General features: G+C 43.4%; 1 protein-coding gene across 9 annotated transcripts in view; it reads right to left on the reverse strand.

The window, feature by feature from the left end:
• LOC144501444 (protein CASP-like) overlaps positions 1-22,786 on the reverse strand; it is a 779,365-nt gene that overhangs the window by 349,085 nt on the left and 407,494 nt on the right. For all 9 annotated transcript variants that reach the window (XM_078225211.1, XM_078225210.1, XM_078225209.1 and 6 more), the window contains exons 9-10: positions 4,069-4,117; positions 2,785-2,889 (exon numbers count right to left, since the gene is read on the reverse strand). In XM_078225211.1, the coding sequence (XP_078081337.1) occupies positions 2,785-2,889; positions 4,069-4,117 (154 nt within the window). The remainder of the gene's footprint in view (positions 1-2,784; positions 2,890-4,068; positions 4,118-22,786) is intronic.

Raw genomic sequence — 22,786 nt, forward strand, 5'->3', positions numbered from 1 at the left:
AATTATGCCAGAATCCCTCTAAGCAGGTTATAGTCCCAAAACTGCTCTTATTGAAGTCTGTGATGACATCCAATGTGACTATGACAAAAGTAACTTTGCCTTCCTCATTGGGGAGGGGCTAGGAGTCGGTGACACCTCAAGACAGCCCAGCCTCTTGGACAGACACGCTCCAAGCATCACCTGAGCCTGGAGGAAGCTGCCCATCATTAAAGCTCCCTCTTTTATTTTGAGGAAGGCAATGCAATGTTCGCATTCATGTCGAGAGGGCTAGAATACAATAGCAGGGATGTACTTCTGAGGCTGTATAAGGCTCTGGTCAGACCCCATTTGGAGTATTGTGAGCAGTTTTGGGTCCAATATCCAAGGAAAGATGTGCTGGCCTTGAAGGCTGTCCAGAGGAGGTTCATGAGAATGATCCCTGGAATGAAGAGCTTGTCGTATGAGGAATGGTTGAGGACTTTGGGTCTGTATTTGTTGGAGTTTAGAAGGATGAGAGGGGATCTTATTGAAACTTACAGGATACTGCGAGGCCTGGATAGAGTGGATGTTTCTACTTGTAGGAAGAACTAGAACCAGAGGGCACAACCTCAGGCTAAAGGGACAATCCTTTAAAACAGAGATGAGGAGGAATTTCTTCAGCCAGAGAGTGGTGAATCAGTGGAACTCTTTGCCACAGAAAGCTGTGGAGGCCAGGTCATTGAGTTTCTTGAAGACAGAGATAGGTTCTTGATTAATAAGGAGATCAGGGGTTATGGGGAAAAGGCAGGAGAATGGGGATGAGAAAAATGTCAGCCATGATTGAATGGCGGAGCAGACTTGATGGGCTGAGTAGCCTAATTCTGCTCCTATTTTTTATGGTCTTATGAGTATTTTGAATTTTGACATAGTTGGCCACACTATCCTCCCAACAGTTTTCCATTCGGTTCAGCTGGATGGGATTGTACTCAACTGGTTCAATTCTATTAACACGGATCACATGCAATAGTTTCTCTTCCTAGTTTTGCAGTCTGTCTGCTGCACCCACTACTCAAATACATGCTGCCCTTGATGGCATCCAAAAATACAGCATCAGTTTTCACATGTACACTGATGACACCAAGCTCCACCTCACAATCACTTCCTTCAACACTTCCATTGCTTGTTAAATCATGAGACTGCTTGTCCAACATCCAGTACTGGGTGAGCAGAAAATTCCTCCAGTTAAAGACAGGAAAGACAGAAACCACTGTCACACGCCCGCACTATAAACTCTGTTCCTGAGCTACCAACTGTGAAATGCTGAGCCAGACTGTTTTCAACCTTGGTGTGATATTTGACTCTGAAATGAGTGTCTGACCACGTATTTGTGGCATTGCCAAGACTGCTGATTTCTACCTCTGTAACATCCGAATCTGCCCATATCTTGGCTCACTTGCCGCTACGATTCTCACCGTGGCTGTGTTACCTCCAGACTTAACTATTCCAATGTATTTCTGGCTGGTCTCCAACATTTTATTCTATAAACTTGAGGTCATCCAAAATTCTGTTGCCTGAGACCTTACTGGTTGAGTCCCATTCATCCATCACCCCTGTACTCCCTGACCCACAATGGTCCCTGATCAAACAACGCCTCAAATTAAAAATTTACATCCTTGTTTTCACATCTTCCCACGGCCTTGCCCCTCTCTATCATCTCCACAAGCCTCTGAGATACCTACACTCATTTATTTTTGGACTCTTGACATCCTCGATTTTAATTGCTTCACGTACTTCACTATTTGTGGCCTTGTCCTAAGCTCTGAAATTCACCCCCGCCTCTCTGTCTCTCTCCCTCTCTTTCCTTAAAAAGCTCTTTAAGTTCTATCTTTTCTTATTTAACTTTTGATAATCTGCACTAATATCATCTTGTGTGGCTTGATGTCAAATTCTGCTTTATAATATTCCTGTGAAGTGACTTGGGCATTTCATTACATTAAAGATGCTATATAAATACGAGTTTTTGTTGTTGTTGATCCTCTCGAATGCTTCATGCAGATGCCCAGACCACTATCAACCTAATTTAAACCCTCACTTACAGAACCAATTAACCTCCTCACAAGACCATTTGTCCCAGTTCTGTTGAAGTGCAAAACGTCAATCTTGAATAGGTCTCTGCAGTACTAGAGGCGAGGGAGAGAGTGTCTTTGTAATGCTCGAGCAAGAAAGGTGCCTTTGTAAAGTAGTTTTTATCGGCAATGCTGTTTGGTTATTTGCTGAATACGAAAAAAGCTCAAATGATACATTTCTGATCATTTCATTTTAAGATGAAGATTCATTCATCATGTAGTGAATAATGTTTTTGTAAAAGATTTATTTGGAAGTTTGACATAATATGGTTTAGAAAAATGTAGTGAAGAAAGTCAGACCAAGCAGCTTGTGTCTGACAATTACATGGAGTGTCATCATTATATGTCCAAAAACTAGAAAAGACGACATCAGGATCATGCACAGCAGTTTCTTACACAACTCAGTTCTTTCATCACATTTTTACCAGATTGATGCGAACAGAACATAAAGGCACATTATCCCACGTGGAAGTTTGTGTCATTAGCACAGCCTCATCATTTTCTGTTGCATCTTAATCTAGTTACCACCTTTTCCAAATCAGTTCAAGTGCACAACCATCATTGGTTGGTTGATCATCAATGTAGAAAATTGACCTAAAATTAATAGGTAAACAGTTGGAAAGTGGATAAGACAGCCCTGAAGTGAAAAACGTGTTCATCAGTCAACCCTTCATTTAGTTCACCTTCTTTAATATCTTACCACATCAGGAGCTTTCTGGATCTGAGTGGCCAGCTGCAGGGATTTGTTAGCTGAGGAAAGTTGCTCACGTAAGGTCTCTGCCTCTCTTTGAACCACCTCTGTCCTCTGAGGGAAAGGGAAGAAAAACAAAACATATTCATTCAACAGCTGACAAATTATATAGGCCCATTAATCAATTTCTGCATCAGTGCTTATAACAGATTTTCCTTAACAGTCAACCTAATAAATGTAAAAAGAAAATACTGAAAGTGATGGATATTCATTTTAAACAGTACAAGGAGGAAATAATTGAGTGATTATGACAGTAATTTAACGCCAGGAGCAAGGAATCCCTGCTGATATTAATGTTGCAGCTCAGTGAGTTTTTGAGACAGAACAAAAACAAGTGCAACGAGATTCTTTTATTCAATTTCTTTTTCACAGATGAGTCCAAAAGGGACTTTTTGACACAGGACTGAAGGGTAGGGGGCACGTGAGGGGTGGAAGATGAGGGATTGGGAGAAAGAGGATGGGACGGGTAGGGGGAGGGGGGGGCAAGGAGAAGAATAATGGTAGGAGAAGGGAGAGAGTGGGGAGGTGCAATGGGAGAGGGTGGAGGGATGAGGGGATGAAATGGAGGGATGATGAGAGAAGGTGGAGAGATTACGGGAAGGGCGGAGGAATAAAGGGAGCAGGTGGTGGGATGAGGTGCCAGGAATGGTATTGGTGAGGGTACAGAGAAAGGAAGGGGGAGAGAGTTGGTATGAGGGAAGGGAAATGAGATGCAAAGGGGGATGAGGGGAGGCAGCGTCAGGGCAGGAGGTGCAGGGGAGGTGGTGGGATGGGACAGTGAGTTGCGAGGGGAGGTAGGGTGGAGTAGGGGTGGGTGAGGTGTGAGGGGAGGTGGGGTGGAGGTGGGTGAGGTAAGGGGGGGGTGGGGTGGGTGACGTGTGAAGGGAGGTGGGTTGGAGGTGGATGAGGTGTGAAGGGAAGTGGGGTGGAGGTGGGTGAGGTGAGAGGGGAGGCGGGGTGGGTGAGAAGGGAGGTGAGGTGGGTGTGGTGTGAAAGGAGTTGGGGTGAGGTGGGTGAGTTGTGAGGGGAGGTGGGGTGGAGGTGGGTGAGATGCGAGGGGAGGTGGGATGGGGTGGGGGTGGGTGAGGTGTGAGGGGAGGCGGGGTGGAGGTAGGTGAGATGCGAGAAGAGGTGGGGATGAAGATGGGTGAGGTGAGAGGGGGTCGATCGGGGGCCAGGTGATTGTCAGCTGTAAGAATCAAATCATTAGCCGAAACGCTGAAAATTTGTTACCTGATTGGCTCTTTCCAGATCTGTCATGATCATTTCAATTTCATCTGCTCTGTAATAGATTGAAGAAGAACCCATTAACTAAACTGAACACACTCCCGATATTCCCATGCAATAAAAATACACGTCCAAGTCGATGTGGAAGTATCTAACAGTCAAAGAGAATTTTCATCCAGATATTTTAGTACCTCTGTCTATTTGATTCAGCTGTTCTTACATGTCTAAATTACAGCTGCAGCGACATAGAGTGTTTCAGACACTCTCCGATACTTAACAACCTATGTTTACTAAATTACCTTTTTCATACATTGTTAAAAGAAAGGTTTTGAGGCCAGCAAGAGTGTAGTGCCAGCAACAGCTCACACAAAGTATATACTGTGAGCTGGAAGTTAACTTTAGAACTGGAAAGTAGATTACGCAGGGAGCAATGAACTAAACCTAGCATCATACAAGGTAGCTAACAAAAAAGTGCCTTACACAGGAGACCTCAATGCAGGAAAAACATTGCTTATGTACAACTTTTTTTGGTTGTGACTGTTTAAGTCTACCTGCAGCAAACCAAGAATCATGTTCAGCTCTGTGCACTTTAATCTGAACCTTGGTCAAACGGAAATGAAAATGGAGGCCAACAACCCTCTCTAACTGCCCGGATGACTGTTAACATTTGGAGGTTTCCTTATGACTGATCTCCATTCAAACAGTTGGACAACTAATTTCAGCACTTCGATTCAATGCCAGGTTTGGAGATGCTTGACCACAACATTAGTTTAATAGCTAGTCATAAAAACATAATTTCATTTCTTAAAAAGTTGCAATAGCAATGAAGTAGTATATACATTGTGACAGTTCACAGTACGCAAACAAAAGACTTTAAATATCAAACTGTCTCTTTTGTATGGCACTAGTCAAATCATACTTCATGTAGATTATTTAATAGCACAAAATTTAAATGTCAGGACTTGGATTATGATTGATGTTTACTACCTATAGTAATTCTGAATTCTAAACAGATCAGTTAAATGATTAATAGATATAGAATCTTTAACATCAAAACACGAAGCAGGAATAGGCCGTTCCGTCCTTCAAGCCGTCATTCAACGTGGTCATAGCTGATCCTCTGTCTCAATGCTGTACACCAGCACTCTCCCCATACCCCTTGACATCTTTAGAGTCGAGAATTCTATTTCCTTCTTAAATATATTCAGTGAGTTGACCTCCACAGGTTCAGCATTCTGAGTGAAGAAACGTCTCCACATCTCAGTCCTAAATGGCCTACCTGGATCATGGGACTTTCACTCCTTGTTCAAGACCTCTGCAGCCAGAGGAAACAACATTTTCATACACTGAGTGCCATCAATCAACATATCCAAGTCACATGGCCAATCAGCAAAACATAATCGTCCAGTCCCTCCCTCATATCATGAGGCACCAATATTTGTGCGATTGTATTAATTTGCACTAAGATAATTTCCTTTATTTTAACTGCAAGTTAAATTGCATTTTGTCAAATCTTTTGTGAATAATCCCAAAACTGGTCACTGCCATAAATTAGGGTTTATTTTTTTTTTAAACTTACTATATACTGCTTTACATCAGGCAATGGAAATCCATCAGCTTGCTGCTGTTACAAGCTCCTAAAGTTTGTTACAAGTTGGTCATTTATAAAAATTATTTCATGGGACATGGGCATCGCTGACTGGGCCGAACCCTAATTGCCTTTGAGAAGGTGGTGGTGAGCTGCCACCTTGAACTTCTGCACATCCAACGTGCTGACTCCCATGTCACCATATAATTAATATTTCTTAATGTCTTGCACTTGCTGCTTTCTTATTTCAAGGCTGTCACTATAATCAGATGTTTTTTCTCATTTAATAACTCTGAAAAGTGTTTTCCTAAATTAGACTGCAATCCAATACATCTAGTTGAGGGGTGAAATAAAGCAAACAGCACTGCGTATACAATGGTTTCTTGAATGAAAACTGCAGCATGTACCTTAGAATGTACAGGCTTTGGATGATTTTCGAAGCATATATTCACCTCTCCACCACCACAAAAACACAATGATGTGCCTTCGAAAGAAATTATGGGTCAGCCTGGTGAACAGAAATAAGCCTCCCTGTTACCACTAAGAGGAACAGGAATGATTAAGCTTGGTACCAGACAACCAAGCCAGTTTGTAATTCAACACATAGCCGCTATGTGTAAAATGTGTAATCTTATCCGACCAGCACTGCAGGAGCATACAGCAGAGGATTATTTTAAAGCAATAAAAAATGAAAAATGTCAGATATTTTCTATGTACTTTTACAAATGGCATTTAAATTCATCAATATATTTTGCCATCACCCCAATCCACAAAAGTGAAACAAACCCAAAGGGGTGGCAGATTTTTAAGTTTTAAAGAAACAAAAAAATTGACTTTTGATGATCACAAAAATAATCCATTTAGATCCGGAAATATTTCTCATAGTTAAAGAAAACATTTGCTTGTAATGGAGAACTGAAGCTGCCTTGGCGAGGGCAAGGAAGTTTCAACAATGCCAGTCAATATTCAACCTCAATGATTTTACTTTAACAGGCAAGGTATTCAGCCATCTATCTGATTCTCAATTTCTATTTCATTTAATTCACCGAGAACTGTTCCTTCCCCACCATCCAACTCGTAGAGTCATAGAGGTTTACAGCATGGAAACAGGCCCTTCGGCCCAACTTGTCCATAGAGTCATAGAGGTTTACAGCATGGAAACAGGCCCTTCGGCCCAACTTGTCCATGCCACCCTTTTTTTTTAAACCCCTAAGCTAATCCCAATTGCCCGCATTTGGCCCATATCCCTCTATACCCATCGTACCCATGTAACTATCTAAATGCTTTTTTAAAAGATAAAATCATACCCGCCGCTACTACTACCTCTGGCAGAGATGCCCACTTCCAATGGCAAAGGATGTCTTCAGCCAGCCAGAATGGCATGGTCCCAAGTACCCCAACATTAAAAAGGGTATTCCCACTTCAATTTCGCATTCAATCTCCTCTTGTGGAGCAGGTTTGGCCATTATCATTCCAGATATTGGAAAGTCCTCACTGGTTAGATCAACCTACTGTCCACAAGATACCACGACACCTCTTTGGCAAAGGGTCATCTGCACACGAAACGTCAGTTTTTTTCTCTCCTTACAGATGCTGCCAGACCTGCTGAGACTTTCCAGCATTTTCTCTTTTGGTTTTAGATTCCAGTATCCGCAGTAATTTGCTTTTTATCATGATACCTCCACTGGAAGTGTAACTAAGAATGATCAGCAGTCTGAGAATCTCCATCTCCAATTTTGATGATGGTACAGTTAGTCAACACAGCAATCCCAGACGGGGTACCCGGCAGAGCACTAGATCCTGCATGGACAAGCTGGTGGGGGTATTTGCAGACATCTTTAACCTCTCTTTACACCTATCTGACGTCCCTATCGGCATCAATAGGACAACCATCATCCTTGTACCAAAGAAAGGCCAGGCAGCGTGCCTCAATGACCATCGACCGGTGGCCCTGACATCCATCATTATGAAGTGCTTCAAAAGATTAGTCATGGCAAAAATCAATTCCGCCCTCCCAGATTGCCTACAGTTAGCCAATCGCCGCAACAAGTCCACAGCAGACGCCATCTCCCCGGCCCTACACTCAACCCTGGAACACCTAGATAACAAAAACACCTATGTCAGACTCCTATTTATTGACTACAGCTCAGCCTTCAACATCATTATTCCCACGGAACCCATCTCCAAACTCTGTGGCCTGGGGCTCGATTCCTTCCTCTGCAACTGGATCCTAGACTTCCTAACTCACAGACCACAATCAGTAAGGATAGGCAACAACACCTCCTCCACAATCATCCTCAACACTGGTGTCCCAAAAGACTGTGTCCCCAGCCCCTTACTATACTCCTTATACACCTATGACCGTGTGGCCAAATTCCCCTCCAACTTGATTTTCAAGTTTGCTGCTGACACCACACCACCATAATGAGTTGAAACTCAAACAATGATGAGACAGAGAATCTGGTGAACTGGTGCGATGACAATAATCTCTCCCTCAATGTGAACAAAACAAAAGAGATAGGCACCGACTTTAGGAAACGTAGTGGAGGACATGCCCCTGCCTACATCGACGGGGACGAAGTGGAAATGGTCAAGAGCTTCTACTTTCTCGGTGTCCAGATCACCAACGACCTGTCCTGGTCCCTTTTTCCATGCCGCCCTTTTTTTTAAAACCCCTAAGCTAATCCCAATTGCCCGCATTTGGCCCATATCCCTCTATACACATCGTACCCATGTCACTATCTAAATGCTTTTTAAAAGACAAAATTGTACCCGCCTCTACTATTACCTCTGGCAGCTTGTTCCAGACAATCACCACCCTCTGTGTGAAAGAATTGCCCCTCTGGACACTTTTGTATCTCTCCCCTCTCACCTTAAACCTATGCCCTCTAGTTTTAGACTCCCCTACCATTGGGAAAAGATATTGACTACCTTGTCTACGCCCCTCATTATTTTATAGACCTCAATAAGGTCACCCCTCAGCCTCCTATGCTCCAGAGAAAAAAGTCCCAGTCTATTCAGCCTCTCCTTATAACTCAATCCATCAAGTCCCGGTAGCATCCTAGTAAATCTTTTCTGCACTCTTTCTAGTTTAATAATATCCTTCCTTTAATAGGGTGATCAGAATTGCACACAGTATTCCAAGTGTGGCCTTACCAATGTCTTGTACAACTTCAACAAGATGTCCCAACTCCTGTATTCAATGTTCTGACCAATGAAATCAAGCATGCCGAATGCCTTCTTCACCACTCTGTCCACCTGTGACTCCACTTTCAAGGAGCTATGAACATGTACCCCTCGATCTCTTTGTTCTCTAACTCTTCCCAACGCCCTACCATTAACTAAGTAAGTCCTGCCCTGGTTCAATCTACCAAAATGTATCACCTCACATTTGTCTAAATTAAACTCCATCTGCCATTCGTCAGCCCACTGGCCCAATTGATCAAGATCCCATTGCAATTGGAGATAACTTTCTTCACTGTCCACTATACCACCAATCTTGGTGTCATCTGCAAACTTACTAACTATGCCCCCTATATTCTCATCCAAATCATTCATATAAATGACAATAACAGTGGGCCCAGCACTGATCCCTGAGGCACACCGCTGGTCACAGGCCTCCAGTTTGAAAAACAACTCTCTACAACCACCCTCTGGCTTCTGTCAAGAACACCAGGTTAAAGTCCAACAGGTTTATTTGGTAGCAAAAGCCACACAAGCTTTCGGAGCTCCAAGCCCCTTCTTCAGGTGAGTGAAGAGTGAAGAAGGGGCTTGGAGCTCCGAAAGCTTGTGTGGCTTTTGCTACCAAATAAACCTGTTGGACTTTAACCTGGTGTTGTTAAACTTCTTACTGTGTTTACCCTAGTCCAATGCCGGCATCTCCACATTCTGTCAAGAAGCCAATTTTGTATCCATTTAGATACCTCACCCTGGATCCTGTGAGATTTAACTTTATGCAACAATGCGGTACTTTGTCAAAGGCCTTGCTAGAGTCCATGTAGACAACATCAACTGCACTGCCTTCATCTATCTTCTTGGTTACCCCTTCAAAAAACTCAGTTAAATTTGTGAGACATGATTTTCCACTCACAAAGCCATGCTGACTGTCCCTAATCAGTACTTGCGTCTCTAAATGCCTGTAGATCCTGTCTCTCAAAATACCTTCCAACAATTTACCCACCACAGATGTGAGGCTCACTGGCCTGCAGTTCACAGGTTTTTCCCTGCAGCCCTTTTTAAACAAAGGCACAACATTTGCCACTCTCCAATCTTCAGACACCTCACCCGTGACTATCGATGATTCAAATATCTCTGCTAGGGGACCTGTAATTTCCTCCCTAGCCTTCCACAACGTCCTGGGATATACTTCATCAGGTCCCGGGGATTTATCTACCTTGATGCGCTTTAAGAGTTCCAGTACCTCCTTCTCTGTAATATGTACACTCCTCAAGACATCACTATTTATTTCCCCAATTCCCTAACATCCATGCTTTTCTCAACAGTAAATACTGATGAGAAATATTCATTTAGGATCTCACCCATCTCTTGTGGATCCGCACATAGATGACCTTGTTGATCCTTAAGAGGCCCTACTCTCTCCCTTGTTACTCTTTTGCCCTTTATCATAGAATCCCTACAGTACAGAAAGAGGCCATTCGGCCCATCGAGTCTGCACTGACCACAATCCCACCCTGGCCCTACCCCCAAATCCCTACATATTTACCCACTAATCCCTCTAACCTACATATCTAAGGACACTAAGGGCAATTTTAGCATGGCCAATCAACCTAACCCGCACATCTTTGGAATGTGGGAGGAAACCGGAGCACCCGGAGGAAACCCACGCAGACACGAGGAGAATGTGCAAACTCCACACAGACAGTGACCCAAGCTGGGAATCGAACCCAGGTCCCTGGAGCTGTGAAGCAGCAGTGCTAACCACTGTGCTACCGTGCCGTACTGTGCTACCGAGACCAGCAGGGCCTTCAGAGAAACACTCAGGCACTGGAAGCGGACAGCTGTGGGGGCCAATATTGGCAGTCGAAACACAAGGATCTAGATGCATAGCCGCAAGCCACAAAGAGTTCATTCGGCAATGCCATATCACATTAGAAACATAGAAACGTAGAAAAACTACAGCACAAAACAGGCCCTTCAGTCCCACAAGTTGTGCCGAACACATCTCTACCTTTTAGGCCTACCTATAACCCTCCATCCTATTAAGTCCCATGTACTCATCCAGGAGTCTCTTAAAAGACCCTATTGAGTTTGCCTCCACCACCACTGACGGCAGCCGATTCCACTTGCCCACCACCCTCTGTGTGAAAAACTTCCCCCTCACATTTCCCCTGTACCTACCCCCCCAGCACCTTAAACCTGTGTCCTCTCGTAGCAGCCATTTCCACCCTGGGAAAAAAACTCTGAGAGTCCACCCGATCTATGCCTCTCAACATCTTATATACCTCTATTAGGTCTCCTCTCAGCCTACGTCTCTCCAAGGAGAAAAGACCGAGCTCCCTCAGCCTATCCTCATAAGGCATGCCACTCAATCCAGGCAACATCCTTGTAAATCTCCTCTGCACCCTTTCAATCTTTTCCACATCCTTCCTGTAGTGGGGCAACCAGAACTGAGCACAGTACTCCAAGTGGGGTCTGACGAGGGTCTTATATAGCTGCATCATTATCCCCGGACTCCTAAACTCAATCCCTCGATTGGTATAGGCCAGCACACCATACGCCTTCTTAACCACCTCCTCCACCTGCGGGGCCGATTTTAAGTCCTATGGACCCGGACCCAAGGTCCTTCTGATCCTCTACAGTACTAAGAGTCTTTCCCTTTATATTGTACTCCTTCCTCCCATTTGACCTGCCAAAATGGACCACTACGCATTTATCTGGGTTGAAGTCCAGTCTTGCATCCCATCTATGTCCCTCTGTAACTTCTGACATCCCTCCAGACTATCCACAACCCCACCAACCTTCGTGTCAACGGCAAACTTACCAACCCATCCCTCCACTTCCTCATCCAGGTCATTTATGAAAATGACAAACAGCAAGGGTCCCAGAACAGATCCCTGGGGCACACCACTGGTGACCGACCTCCATTTAGAAAAAGACCCATCTATACCCACTCTCTGCCTCCTTTGGGAAAGCCAGTTCTGGATCCACAGGGCAGCAGCACCTTGGATCCCATGCCCTCTCACTTTTTCTAGAAGCCTTGCATGGGGGACCTTATCGAACGCCTTGCTCAAAATCCATATAAACCACATCTACCGCTTTCCCTTTGTCAATGTGTTTAGTCACATTTTCAAAGAACTCCACCAGGCTCGTAAGGCACGATCTGCCTTTGACAAAGCCATACTGAGTATTCTTGAGCATACTAAACCTCTCTTAATGCTCATAAATCTTGTCCCTCAGGATCTTCTCCATCAGCTTACCAACCATTGAGGTTACACTCACCGGTCGGTAATTTCCTGGGCTATCCCTATTCCCCTTCTTGAAAATAGGAACCACATCCGCAATCCTCCGGCACCTCTCCCGTCTCCATCGACGATGCAAAGATCATCGCCAGAGGCTCTGCAATCTCTTCCCTCGCCTCCCACAGTAACCTGGGGTACATCCCATCCGGACCCAGCGACTTATCTATCTTGATACCATTCAAAGATTCCAGCACAACCTCTTTCTTAAAGTCCACATACTCAATCTTTTCAGTCCACCGCAAGCCCGCAGTACATCCACCCAGGTCCTTCTCCTCTGTGAAAACCGAGGCAAAATACTCATTAAGCACCTCTGCCATTTCTACTGGTCTTTCCGTACAGACTTTCCCGCCTTCACCTTTTATAGGACCTATTCCTTCATGTCTCATCCTTTTACTCCTCACATATTTATAGAACCCCTTCGGGTTTTCCTTAATCCTACCTGCCAAGGCCTTCTCGTGACCCCTTCTGGCTCTCCTAATTTCCTTCTTTAGTCCCTTCCTACAAGCCATATACTCATCGAGATCCCTATCTTCGCCAAGCTCTCTGAACCTTTTGTATGCTTTCCTTTTCTTCTCGACTAGGTCCCGCACAGCTTTCGTGCACCACGGTTCCTTTAACCTACCAACTCCTCCCTGTCTGCTCGGAACATTGTCCTGTAGAACTCTAGACAGACATTCCTTGAAAAACTGCCACCTCTCTGCAGTACATTTCCCCGAAAATATCTCCTTCCAATTTACTCCTCTAATTTGCTGCCTTATGTCTTTCATATTTCCCCTTACTCCATATAAACGCTTTCCTAGCTTGCCTGATCCTCTCTTTTTCCAATGCAAGCATAAAGGAGATAGAGTTATGATTGCTATCCCCAACACGCTCTCCCACTGAGAGATCTCACACCTGTCCAGGTTCATTGGGCAGTATCATATCAAGTACAGCCTGTCCTCTTGTAGGCTTGTCCGCATGCTGTGTCAGGAAACCCTCCTGAACACACCTAACGAACTCCTCCCCATCCAATCCCCTTACCCTAGGGATATTCCAATCTATGTTTGGGAAAATAAAGTCTCCCATCACTTCAACTCTGCTATTATTGCAACTCTCCAGGATCTGTTTCCCTATCTGCTCCTCCACCTCCCTGTTACTATTGGGCGGCCTATAGAAAACTCCCAGCAAAGTGATCAACCCCTTCCCACTCCGAACGTCCATCCAGAGACTCTGTAGACAATCCGTCCACAGCATACACCTTCATATACACCTAAACAGCACAATTAGCCTCACACATTTCTCAAGAATCTTATTTGTTATTCATTTATGGGATGTGGGCATTGCTGGTTAGGCCAGCATTTATTGCTCATCCCTAATTGCCCTTGAGGTGGTGGTGGGCCAACTTCTTGAACCACCACAGTCCATGTGGTGTAGGTATGTCCATAGTGCTGTCAGGGAGAGAAGTTCCAGAATTTTGATCCAGTGACAGTGAAGAAACAAGCAATATCTTTTCAAATCAGGAAGGTGTGAGACTTGGGGAGGACTTGCAGGTGGTGTTCCCATACACCCGCTGCCCTTGCCCTTCAGATGGTGGTGGTTACAGGTTAGGAAGGTGCTGTTAAAGTAGCACCAATGAGCTATTCCAGTGCATCTTGCATAGAGCACACACTTCTATCAATTTGTGTTGGTGGAGGAGAAAGTGAATTTTCAACTTGGTGGATGGGGAGCCAATCATGTGGACTACTTTGTCCTGGATGGTGTCAAACATATGAACATAAGGGGTGGCACGGTGGCACAGTGGTTAGCACTGCTGCCTGACAGCACCAGAGACCCGGGTTCGATTCCCAGCTTGGGTCACTGTCTGCGTGGAGTTTGCATGTTCTCCCTGTGTCTGTGTGGGTTTCCTCTGGGTGCTCCGGTTTCCTTCCACAGTCCAAACGTGTGTGGGTTAGGTGGATTGGCCATGTTAAATTGCCCCTTAGTGTGATGGGGTACTAGCTGGGTAAATGCATGGGATTATGGGGCTTCCACTGCCTTTTGAGGAAGAGAGAGTTCCAGAGATTCAATGTTCAGACAAAAAGATTCTCCTCATCTCTGCCTTAAAAGAGTGAACTTTTATCTTTAAACAGTGACCCCTAGTTCTAGATTCTCTGACAAGAGGAAACATCCTCACCACATTCACCCTGTCAATACCCCTCAGGATCTTAAAGGTTTCAGTCAAGTCACTTCTTATTCTTCAAAACGACATTGAATACAAGCCGAACCTTTCCTCATAAAACAATCCACCCATTCCAGGTATTTGTCTAGCAAACCTTCTCTGAGCTGCTTCTAACACATTTACATCTTTCCTTCAGGAAACAAGTACTTGACACAATACTCCAGATGTGATCTCACCAATGCCCTGTATAACCGAAGCATAATCTCCCTAATTTTGGAATCAATTCCCTTCACAAATAACAACATTCTATTAGCTTTCTAATTACTTTATCTACCTTTTGTGAGTCATACACCTGGACACCCAGATCCAACTGAATTTCTCATCATCTAGATAACAGGCTTCTTCTTTATTCTTCTGACCAAAATGGACAATTTCACATTTTCCCACATTATACTCCATTTGCCAGATCTTTGTCCACTCCCCTAACCTATGTCCCTTTCTAGTGTCTTTATGTCCTCGTCACAACTTAGGTTCTTACCTGTTGTCAGCAAATTTCACAACAATACTTTCAGTCCCTTCATCTAAGTCATTTATATAAATGGTAAAAATTTGCGGGCCCAGCACTGATTCCAAGACACACCACTCATCACATCCCGCCAACAAAAAAAGAGTAAGAAATTTAACAACACCAGGTTAAAGTCCAACAGGTTTATTTGGTAGCAAAAGCCACAAGCTTTCAGAGCCTTAAGCCCCTTCTTCAGGCTCTGTTGGACTTGAACCTGGTGTTGTTAAACTTCTTACTGTGTTTATCCCAGTCCAACGCCGGGATCTCCATATCATAACAAAAAAGACACAGTTACGGCAACTCTGTTTCCTGTTATTTTGTCAATCTTCTACCAATGCCAAAATGTTGCACCCCTCCACCATGAGTTTTTATTTTCCCCAAAATAAACTTTGATGTGTCATCTTATCAAATACTTTGTTGAAATCTAAGTACAGTACATCTCCCGGGTTTCCCTTTATCCACAGCATGTGATTCCTTCAAAGAACTTCAATAAATTGGTCAAACATGATTTCCCTTTCACAAGATCTTGTTCACCCTGCCTGGTTGTCTTGAATTTTTCCAAATGCCCTGTTGTAACAACTTTAATAATGGATAACATTTTCCCGATGACAAATGTTAGGCTAACTGGTCTGTGGTTTCCCACTTTCTGTCTCCCCTTTTTGAATAAAAGAGTGGTATTTGCTATTTTCCAATCTAATGGAATCTTCCCCGAATCTCGGGAATTTTGGAAAATTAAAACCAGTACATCAACTATTGCATTAGCCAGCTCATTCAAAATGAAGTCCATTCATCTCCAGGATTTGTCAGCCCACAGACCCAACCATTTGCACAATACTTTTTCCCTGGTGATGTAATTTTTCTGAGCTCCTGCCTGCCTTCCACTTCCTGATTTATAGCTATTGCTGGGATGTTACCTGTATCCTCTCCAGTGAAGACAGATGCAAAATTCCTGCTTAATTCCTGCCATCTCCTTACTTTCCAATATCAATTCCCAGATGTACTTTTCATAGGACCAATGCTCACTTTGCTAACTCTTTTCTCATTTCAATATCTACAGAAAACTTACTATTCTTCTTTACATTTCCAGCTGTCTTTCTTTCGTACTGTTTCCCTCCTTATTAATTTTTTTGTCATTCTTTGCTATTCTTTATATTCTTTCCAATCTTCTAACCTACTATTCGTTTTTGTGTAAACATATGCTTTTTCTTTAAGTTTAACACTGTTTTTAGCTTTTTTAGTTAACCTTGATGGTAGGTCCTCCCCTTGGGAGTTTTCTTTCTCATTGGAATGTGTACATTCTGTGTATTCTGAAATATCCCTTTAACTGTCTGCCACTGCATCTCTATTGACCTACCCCTTAACCTAATTCACCAGTTCACTTTAGCTAGCTCGCTTTCATGCCTCATAATTGCTCATATTTAAGTTTAAAATACTGGTCTTGGACACACTCTTTCCCTCAAACTAAATGTAAAATTCATCACATTCTGATCACTGCTACTAGGGAGTGCCTTCTCAATGAGGTTATCAATTAATCCCATCTCATTCCACAACACTAGATCCAAAATAGACTTGTCCTCTGGTTCTTCAGAATGTGCTTTTCAAGAAACTATCCCAAAAACATTCTACAAAGTCACCTACGCTACCTTTGCCCATCTGACTTTTCCAATTTTAAAATTTCCCATGATAATCGCTGTACTTTTCTGACAAGCTCCCATTATCTCTTTTTTTGTCGTCTGTCCAACTGTGCGATTATAATTAGCGGGCCTGTACACCACTCCTACAAGTGACTTCTTGCCTTTATCATTTCTCATCGAAACCATAATTGATTCTACATCCTGGTTTCCTCAACTTAGGTCAATCTTCTCTAATGTGCTAATAATCATTAATTAACAGAGCCACTCCTCCACCTGTTCTTAATTTCCTCTCCTTCCACACACCCTTCAATATTCAGGTCTCAATCTCTGTCATTCTGTAGCCATGTCTCTATAATAGCTAACAGATTGTACTTAATAATTTCTATTTGTGCCATCAGTTCACTTGTTTTGGTTTGAATGCCATGTGCATTTAGATATAGAGCGGTTAGTTTTGTCCTTTTATTATTTTTGTGGTATCTAGCTAGCCTTATCTTAGATTTGTACTCTCTGTCCCTTCCTGTCACAGTTTGTTTATCATTTCTCATATTAGTAGCTTTCTCTCTCGTCTTGCATCTATTCTTTGGTTTACCACATCTTCCCAAATTTCATTTCTTGCCCCCACTATTCAGTTTAAAACTTTCTCTACTTCCCTAGTTATGTGGCTCACTGCAACATCAACCCCAACACAGTTCAGGTGTGGACTGCTGCAACGATACAGATCCCACTAATTTTAATTCTGGTGTCAGTGTCCCATGAACCAGAACCTACTTCTCCCACAACAGTCTTTGAGCCATGCACTCATTTCTGAAATCTTATTTGTCCTATTCCAATTTGCACGTGTCTCAGGTAACAATCCAGAAATCATGATCTTTGAGGTTTTGCGTCTTAATTTGGTGCCTTGTTCCTCATGATGCCTATTCAATACCTCCTTCCTTGCCCAGCCTGTGTCATTGGTACTTATATTACACTGGATTTTCCCCTTCTAATGCACGTTTCTCTCCAGTCCTGAACAAATGTACCAAACCCGGGAACTAAACAGCAATACAGTGGTCTGGGCTCCAGCTCTTCGCTACAGAGAAGAGTGTCAATTCCTCTCACAAAATTGTCCCCTCTTTTGTGCCCGCTCTATTTGAATATCTTCCTGTACCACAGTGCAATGGTCAGTTAGCTTATCCACCCTGATGTCCCCACTCTCATCCAAACAAGCTGAAAGAACCTCAAACTTGATGGACAATTGCAGAGACTGACACTCCTGCCCTCTGGGTCCCCTTATCTGCCTCAGCTGGTCCCTGACCACTTTCCAAATCAGAAGACCCAAGAGGTGTGACTGCCTCCTGGTACAAAACACCCAGATAACTCACCCTTCCTGAAACGTCACAGTGTCTGCAGCTCAATGACTCTGAAACAAAGCTCTTCAAGCTGCAGGCCCTTACCGCAAATATGCCTGCCCTGGATCACACTGGTATCCAGGAGCTCTCTCACACTGCAGCCATGATACATCACCTGTCCTACCATACATATGTGCGCAAAGTAATTACTTAGTTTGTATATTTAATTATTTCATATACTTCTGCACTATTTTAAATCTTACAAATAGAATGGACCTTGACCACTTGCCAGATACTCACCAGATACCACACAGCTCTCTTCTTCCCCTGTAAGTACAGCAAGAACTAACAGGGTGAAAAAATTAGAAAAAGCAAAAAATATTTTACTTTAAAAGTAATTTCATTTTCCAAAATAGAAATTTTATACTGTGAAATGTTTAAACTTACAGGGCAAGATGTTTTAATGTCTTGTTTCTGATGAAAAGGTCCTACAGGAGCTGACTACAGCTTTTATATTAATTTTAATGGAAAAATTTGATTCACTTAAATTTATATTTTTTTAAAGTTGCTATTTTCAGGAAAGAAACTAGAATTTTTAAGTGAGGACCTCCTGTGCTTTCACCTTAGTAACATTGTCCCCATTTTGGGCTCCGCTACTGGCTACCTCCCATGATGCTTTCATCCATATTTCCGTCACTCCAGTTTTGACCACCTTGATGGTCTCCTGGCTAACCTTTCATCCTTCACACTTTGTAATTCTCAGTTAATTCAAAACGTTGCTGTCTGAATCCTAACCTGCAGCAGGTCTTGTTCACCTATTGTTAATCTTAATTGGCTCTTGCACCCTCAATGCCTTGATTTCATTCGTGTTCAAATCGCTTCACATTTTGGTCACTCATCTCAGTGCCGACAAAGGCACTTTCTTCAGAACTATGTTATCCTAAGACTGCAGCAGCTTGTAAATACCTCATCCTCAGTTTTCAGCAGCCCCTCTTCCATCTTCCCCGTAGCTACATTTCCCCCTACTTATTGACCGCTCATCTTTAACAGAAATCTTTGTCTCTTCACTGGACACAGGTGAGGTAAGAAGTCTCACAACACCAGGTTAAAGTCCAACAGGTTTATTTGGTAGCAAATACCATAAGCTTTCGGAGCACAGCTCCTTCGTCAGATGGAGTGGATATCTGTTCTCAAACAGTGCAAACAGACACAGAAATCAAATTACAGAATACTGATTAAAATGCAAATCTCTACAGCCAGCCAGGTCTTAAATGTACAGACAATGTGGGTGGAGGGAGTATTCAACACAGGTTAAAGAGATATGTACTGTCTCCAGACAGAACAGCTAGTGAGATTCTGCAAGTCCAGGAGGCAAGCTGTGGGGGGGTTACTGATAATGTGACATAAATCCAACATCCCGGTTTAGGCCGTCCTCATGTGTGCGGAACTTGGCTATCAGTTTCTGCTCAGCGACTCTGCGCTGTCGTGTGTCGTGAAGGCCGCCTTGGAGAACGCTTACCTGAAGATCCAAGGCTGAATGCCCGTGACTTCAGATTGACGAAGGAAGGGCTGTGGATGTCGTCTACATGGATTTTAGTAAAGCGTTTGACAAGGTCCCTCATGGCAGGTTGGTGCAAAAGGTTAAATCTCACGAGATAAAAGGTGAGCTAGCTAGATGGGTGGAGAACTGGCTTAGCCATAGAAGACAGAGGGTAGCAGTGGAGGGGTCTTTTTCCGGTTGGAGGTCTGTGACTAATGGTGTTCCGCAGGGCTCTGTACTGGGACCTCTGCTGTTTGTGATATATATCAATGATTTGGAGAAAGATGTAGCTGGTGTGATCAGTAAGTTTGCGGACGACACAAAGATTGCCGGAGTTGCGGATAGTGATGAACATTGTCAGAGAATACAACAGGATATAGATAGGCTGGAACATTGGGCGGAGAAATGGCAGATGGAATTTAATCCAGATAAATGCGAAGTGATGCATTTCGGTAGATCTAATGTAAGGGGGAGCTATACAATAAATGGCAGAACCATCAGGAGTATAGACACACAGAGGGACCTAGGTGTACAAATCCACAGATCCTTAAAAGTGGCAGCACAGGTGGAGAGGGTGGTGAAGAAGGCATATGGCATGCTTGCCTTTATTGGACGGGGCATAGAATATAAAAGTTGGCATATGATGTTGCAGCTGTATAGAACGATGGTTAGGCCACATTTGGAATACTGCGTCCAGTTCTGGTCACCACACTACCAGAAGGATGTGGAGGCTTTGGAGAGAGTACAGAGAAGGTTTACCTGGATGTTGCCTGGTATGGGGGGTCTTAGCTATGAGGAGAGATTGGGTAAACTGGGGTTGTTCTCCCTGGAAAGACGGAGGATGAGGGGCGACCTAATGGAGGTGTATAAACTTATGAAGGGCATAGATAGAGTGAACAGTGGGAACCTTTTTCCCAGGTCGGAGGTGACGAACACAAGGGGTCACGGGTTCAAGGTGAGGGGGGCAAGGTTCAACACAGACGTCAGGGGGACATATTTTACACAGAGGGTGGTGGGGGCCTGGAATGCGCTGCCAAGCAAGGTGATTGAGGCGGACATGCTGGGATCGTTTAAAACTTATCTAGATAACCACATGAACAGACTGGGAATAGAGGGATACAAAAGAATGGTCTAGTGGGCACATGAGCGGTGCAGGCTTGGACGGCCGAAGGGCCTGTTCCTGTGCTGTACTGTTCTTTGTTCTTCATGCATCGACATGAGCTATAGTTGCTCCTCACAAGTTACCTTTATTCTGCACCATTTCCTCATTTGTAATAACTTTTACCCAACTGCATTCCCCAGCCACAGTGTACACAACCACTGGTTACATTTCTTATTTTCTGATGGAATTTCACAGGAACTTCATTGCAGTGTTAATGTAAGCTTACTTGTGACTAATAAATAAACTTTAAAAAGGAAAAACTTTAAAAAATCTGCCTTCTCCCTCTTCCCCACATTGTCACCATTGGTCCCGACTTCAATCCTGCTTGATCCATAGTCTTTTTATGCAAGCCTCCACAAAATAATGATTTATATTTGTAGGTGTATAACTGAAAGTACAGAATTTCAGATCAAACTATTCTGATGGATTTAGCTCATCCTTTTTGACATATAAAACAAATGGGACAGCAGATATCATAGAATCATAGAAACCCTACAGTGCAGAAGGAGGCCATTCGGCCCATCGAGTCTGCACCGACCACAATCCCACCCAGGCCCTACCCCCACATATTTTACCCGCTAATCCCTTTAACCTACGCATCCCAGGACTCTAAGGGGCAATTTTTAACCTGGCCAATCAACCTAACCCGCACATCTTTGGACTGTGGGAGGAAACCGGAGCACCCGGAGAAAACCCATGCAGACACGAGGAGAATGTGCAAACTCCACACAGACAGTGACCTCCACATTCCCCACCACATACAACAGGTGACATACAACACCTCTCCATCATCACTGCTGGGTCCAAATCCCAGAACTCCCTAACCAACAACATAATGGGAGCACCTTCATCACATGAGTTTCAGCGGTTCAAGGTGGCCACTCACCAGCATTTACTTAAAGGGAGACAAGGAATGGGAAATTAATGATGATCTTGTCAGCAAAGCTAACATGCTCAGAATGATTTTTAAAAATTAAGCCCAAAACATACTTTGAATGAGAGGCATGACAGTACTGGAAGCAATTAAGAAACCATCTTGTAAGGAATGCTAAGGATTTCTGAAAAGATGCATCTTTGCTCTAAGCATCATTGCCAGAGTTCAAATTTTACACCATGCCTACTTGAAGAAAACATTTAGCAGTAGAGTTACTTATAGTTGTAAATTGGAATTGACAGAGAATACTAATTCAAGGCATTTCTTTCACATGTGACCCTTTTTATTCCTCTTAATCTCAATAAAATGACATTTCAACTATTGGATTTTTGCCTTGCCCTCCATCTGTCCTTTTCAATTTCAAATGTTCATGTGATTTCTGAAAATTCGACAGAAGCTTTCTTTAATAAGGTACTCTTTTGGCAGTTTAATCTGTTATTTTGAAACTTGGAATCAGAAAACAAGCTAATTAGCTCGATTTTCTCTGCTGAAAAGAGTTAAACTCAGATTCTATTCATTTATTTATAAGACTTGTTCTCATGAAGTCTGGTACCATTTGCCTCACTGTCACTGTTCACAATTTACAAACACAAGATTATTAGAACCTGTTTAATTGTACCCCGTTCCATTGAGGCAATTTCTACAAGTTATCCCCAGCAGGACTCTTACCCTGTAATAATTCAGTTTGATTTCTAGTTTAGAAGTAACTGGTGGTGGAGGCAAACTCAATAGGGTCTTTTAAGAGACTCCTGGATGAGTCCATGGGACTTAATAGGATGGAGGGTTATAGGTAAGCCTAAAAGGTAGGGATATGTTCGGCACAACTTGTGGGGCCGAAGGGCCTGTTTTGTGCTGTAGTTTTTCTATGTTTCTAAGTACCTACAGGATATTTTTGGTTCAATTGCTGCAGTTCAAATTTAGTCTACACCCCACAGCAAGTGGGGTGTAGACTGCACTTCTTCACCACCCTCTATCTTCTTTTGGTTTCTCCCATTTCACTTGGGGTCACCCAATTCTGACTGATCACCCTTCTCCATCTCTTCCAACTCTGTTGTGTTCAAGTCTCTCACCACTACGTCTTTCCACCTGGTCTTCAGTCTTTCACTTCTCCTTCTCCCTGGCAATCCCATCTCCCATCACTCCCCTCACCACATTTCCTCACTCTGTCTATAACAGATTTCCAGATCATTTCAATCTCCTCTCAGCTACTTTCTTTGATGCTCCCACAATCTTCACTGACCCACTGATGTTCTCGTACATGCAGACCAAGGTCTCTCTGATCCTCGGTGCTTCCCAGGGTTCTGCTATACATCATGCATATCCTAGTCATGTTTATCCTGACCAAGTGCATCATCAC

The sequence above is a fragment of the Mustelus asterias genome, chromosome 12 (assembly GCF_964213995.1).
Source record: "Mustelus asterias chromosome 12, sMusAst1.hap1.1, whole genome shotgun sequence".
In the NCBI taxonomy this organism is placed as follows: domain Eukaryota; kingdom Metazoa; phylum Chordata; class Chondrichthyes; order Carcharhiniformes; family Triakidae; genus Mustelus; species Mustelus asterias.